The 4444-nt window shown below is 69.1% G+C and overlaps 1 protein-coding gene across 1 annotated transcript in view; it reads left to right on the top strand.

Annotated features, from left to right (window-relative positions):
• Nucleotides 1-327: 327 nt before the first annotated feature.
• Nucleotides 328-4444, top strand: part of ONECUT3 (one cut homeobox 3) — a gene marked incomplete at both ends in the record, with an annotated part of 20553 nt that continues 16436 nt past the window's right edge. The window contains one exon of the mRNA XM_084302454.1: nucleotides 328-1357. Within this exon, the coding sequence (XP_084158580.1) occupies nucleotides 328-1357 (1030 nt within the window). The remainder of the gene's footprint in view (nucleotides 1358-4444) is intronic.

Raw genomic sequence — 4444 nt, 5'->3', positions numbered from 1 at the left:
CCGCGCCCCGCTCCGCTCCGCGCAGCCCCCGCGCAGCGCAGCGCAGAGCAGAGCCGGCAGCGCCCCGAGGCCGGGCAGGGGCGGCGCGGCATGCCGGCCTGAGCGCGGGGCGAGGGAGATCGATCCCCGGAGCGCGGAGTCTGAATTAATCCGGGCAGCAGGCGCGGGGAGGGGGGGGGCGGTGGAGGAGGAGGAGGAGGAGGAGGAAGAGGAGGAGGAGGAGGAGGAGGAGGAGGAGGAGGAGGCGGCGGCGGCGGCGGCGGCGGGGCTGGGGGAGGAAGGCAGCGAGCGAGCGGGCGAGGACAGCGGCAGAGCCCGGCGGCCACCATGGAGCTGGCGATGGAGAACCTGGGCAGCCTGCACGGCGTCCCGCACTCGCAGCCCGCCGAGCTGCTGAGCCCGGCGCACGGGCGGCAGGGCTCGCACCGCAACCTGGTGCCGCACGGCCGGCCCGCCATGGTGTCGGGCATGGCCTCCATCCTGGAGGGGGGCGACTACCGCGCCGAGCACAGCCTGGCCGCCCCGCTGCACCCCGCCATGAGCATGTCCTGCGAGTCGCCGTCCGGCATGAGCCTGAGCAGCACCTACACCACGCTGACCCCCCTGCAGCACCTGCCGCCCATCTCCACCGTGTCGGAGAAGTTCCACCACCCGCACCACCACCACCATCACCACCACCCGCACCAGCGCCTCGCCGGCAACGTGAGCGGCAGCTTCACCCTCATGCGCGACGAGCGGAGCCTCGCCTCCATGGGCAACCTCTACAGCCACTACCCCAAGGACATGCCGGCCATGGGGCAGCCCCTCTCGCCGCTCCCCAACGGGCTGGGCAGCCTGCACAACGCCCAGCAGCCGCTGGCTCCCTACGGCCCCGGCGGCCACTTGCCCAACGAGAAGATGCTCTCGCCCAACGGCTTCGACTCGCACGCCGCGATGCTGTCCCGGGGCGAGGAGCACCTGGCGCGGGGGCTGGCGGCCCCCAGCTCGGCCATGATGCCCCCGCTCAACGGGATGCACCCGCACGGCCACCCGCACGCCCAGCCCGGGGGCTCGCTCCTGGGCGAGCGGGAGCGCCAGGCCTCGGCCGCCGGCTCGCAGCCCGGAGCCTCCGGGCAGGTGGAGGAGATCAACACCAAGGAGGTGGCTCAGAGGATCACGGCCGAGCTGAAGCGCTACAGCATCCCGCAGGCGATCTTCGCGCAGAGGATCTTGTGCCGCTCGCAAGGGACCCTCTCGGACCTGCTGCGGAACCCCAAGCCCTGGAGTAAGCTCAAGTCGGGCCGGGAGACTTTCCGGAGGATGTGGAAATGGTTGCAGGAGCCGGAATTTCAGAGGATGTCGGCGCTCAGGCTCGCAGGTAGGGCACGGCGGGGGTGCGAGGGGACCGACACGCGTGGGGACCCTTCCCAGGAGCGCCCCGGGTAGCGGGGAGCCGGGTCGGGGCCGGGTCGGGGGTTACCGAGCCTTACGAAGACAAGGATGGAAATTCTCCTTAATGCAACCCCCCCCGCCCCGGGCCTGCTCCTGACAGCGGGAAACGGGAGCTCGGAGGCGGCAGGAGCCGGGTGCTCACGGCACTGTCCCTCGGTGGGCTGCCTCTCCCCTGGGGGTCGTTTCCCGTGCGGTCCCACCCGCTGCCCCCGGCCCCGTTTCCCCCCCCCCGGAGAGCCACCGGTGGGGCCGCGTCGCGCTTGGCACCGCCGCTGGGTCCCCGCAGCCCCGGCTGCGCTGCGGGCAGGCTCCAATCCCTCCTCCGTTACCGGGGGCTTGCACCGGGGAAGCCGTGCTGCTGCGGGGGAGGGGGATGGTGAAAATCAGGGGGAGACACCCGGGGCTGCGCTCCGCTCCCCGGGGCACCGCAAACGCTGCCTGCAGGGGAATCGCCCGGGGGAACCGAGGGTTGCCCCGGGGACGCACCGCGGGTGCGGAGCGCACGGAGGCTCCGCGCCCAACCCAGCCGGCGAGGCTCGTTCGGCCTCAGCCCGGCGCTGGGCCGAGGGACGTGCGTTTGCTGGGGGAAGAAAAGAAAAAAAAAATTACACACATGCACAAAAAATGCGTTTTCTGTGCGCGGGGGCTCGGAGGGGTCACGATGTTGGTGCGCGGACGAAAGGGCAGGAGAGCTGGAGGAGGTGTCAGAGCCCCCCCCGCCACCCTCCCGCATCCCCGCTCCTCCGCACCGGCCCCGACAGAACCGCTCCAGGGCTCCGCGGGGCCAGGCGGGGGTGGCCGGGGGCTGCCACCACCCGGGAGAAAAATTGCGGAGATCGCAGCTCCCGGGGCGACCGGGCAGAGTCCGGCCCGCTGGGGGCTGCGCACGGCGAGGAGCCGGCCGTTATTTATGGAGGAGAGCAGCGTTCATATGTATTTAGTGTAATTCAGTTGCTCTTTAATTAGGGCAGGGTAGTGGCATCTTTTAGTTCCAGTCGATGCCCTATTGAAAAGCAGTTAATAGAATGCAAATTGTTCCTGGCTTTACAAGGTTCTGGTAAATAAAGATTTAAACACTGCCGCGATCGGCCGTTTAATGCCCCCGTTGTTCGGGCTAATTGAGCGGCGGGTGGCTGCCTCCTGGCTCGCCAAAATTTGAAATAATACCCGTGGTTGTGAGGGTGGGAATGAATCCCCGGCTCGGGGAGGCTGCGGGAGCTCTGTCCCCCTCGGCCCGGCCCGGTGCGGCGGAGGCCGGGGGAGTCGGGTTCTGCCCCCGCTTCCATCGCTCCGGTCGTCCCCGAGCTGTCGGGGGAGATTTATTTTCCTTAAAATGGTTTTTAATTCCTTACGCCGCGTTTCCCTGGGTCCCAGCGGCGCTTTGCGCCAAGAGACGATATTTCCGGAAATAGAAAATCCAAATTTCGTAGGGACGGGGGTTTAATTCTCTGCTTTCTGCGAGGACGATCAAATACAACGCACCCCGCGAGGAACTCGCCTCTGCTAAACCCCGGCGACCCCGACTGGACCAGGCCGTGGCTCTCACCCCACCGGGCCGCCCCACGGAGGATCCGCCGGCCGGGCCTCCACTCAGCCCCGGGCCTCCATGCAAGCCCGGGCCTCCCCACAACCCCGGCCTCCCCGCGGCTCTCCCCGCTTTGTTCCCGGCTCCCGGCCCCGCTGCCGCCCCGCTGGGGCCCGGTTTCGTTTCGTTCTCCCTCCCCCCCATAGCTCTCGCCCCTCGACGGGCACTCCGGGACGCCGGGCGGAGGCTCGGGGTGCGCGGGGCTCCCCGTGCTGCCTTTGTCCCGCCGGGAAACGAGGCCGGGGGAGGCCGCCGGGGGAGCGAGACCCCACGGCCGCCACCGACCCCGTTCCTCGACGGCGCGGCCGCGGCTCGGCCCCACGCCCACGGAAAAGGCGCTTATAAGGGAGGGGGCGCGCCGGGAGTCGGCGATCCCCCCCAACCCGGCCGTCCTGGGGCCGCGGTTCGATCCTGCTCGCTTTTTTCCACCCCGCCGCTGCTGGAGGGGCCGTAGGGCCGCGACTACCGCGCGGCGAGCAGCCTGGCAGGGGCCGGCCTCGTCCCCCCTGTACAAACACAACGGAGGGGTTGGGGGGGTCCAACCGGGGGGACCCGGGCCCGTTCGCCGTGTTCAGGAGCCCACCCGGTGTATTAGTCCGAGGCAGTAAATCGCGGATCGATAAACACGCCGGGCCCCTCGAAATGGCAATTGCTGCTTTTCTCCTCTTTCCACTCCAATTCCCCCCTCTCGCCGCCCCGTGCGCAGATGAACCATTAATTATTCAGCCGGGGCCCGGGCAGAGCCGCAGCGGGGGTGGGGGGTGGGAGGTGAGGGGCTGCGGCCCCCAACGGCCCCCGCACCGCTCCCTCCGGTGCCGGGGGGGGGGGGGGCATTGGCTCCGCTCCCCTCGGGGGGTCCCCAAAATAGGGGTGCCCCACGGGGAAGCATCTGGGCAGCAGCTGGCGGTGCCCGTCCCGTCCCCTCGGGCCATCCATCTCGGACACCCGCTGTCACCGCCGCATTGTGTCCCCGTGTGTGTCCCCCTCCCCGGTCCAGATGCAGCTCTGCAAACTTCGTGACCCCCCTCCCCACACACACACCCGTGATCCTCGCGGGTCTTAGGAGGCCCCACGGCTCCGTGCAAGGAAGTGGCTCCGTTCTCATGGGCTCAGCTGGGTCCCCGCGTGTCCGCAGAGGGCAGTGGGAGTCCCCCCACCACTCGTCTCCGTGGGCACTCTCCCATCCTCTCATGCTGACAGCCGGTGGGTGCCCTCCCACCCTGCGTGCCCGTGGGTGCCCTGTAGGAGCCCCCCGCTCCTGCGCACCCGCGTGTGGACACCCCGTCCCCGCCACGGGTTTATTCCTGCACGCAGGATTTGGGAATCCTCCCGTGGTTAGAACCTGGGAGAGCCAAGACCTCGTTGTGGCCTTTTAGCTTCGTGTCCATTTGTGCTAAACTCGGCCAGAAACCATCGGCCCGTGGTTTT

Source organism: Netta rufina (assembly GCF_964035555.1).
Source record: "Netta rufina genome assembly, chromosome: 28".
Lineage (NCBI taxonomy): Eukaryota > Metazoa > Chordata > Aves > Anseriformes > Anatidae > Netta > Netta rufina.
Note: the sequence above shows the minus strand (reverse complement) of the source record. Positions and strands in the feature narration are given on the sequence as shown.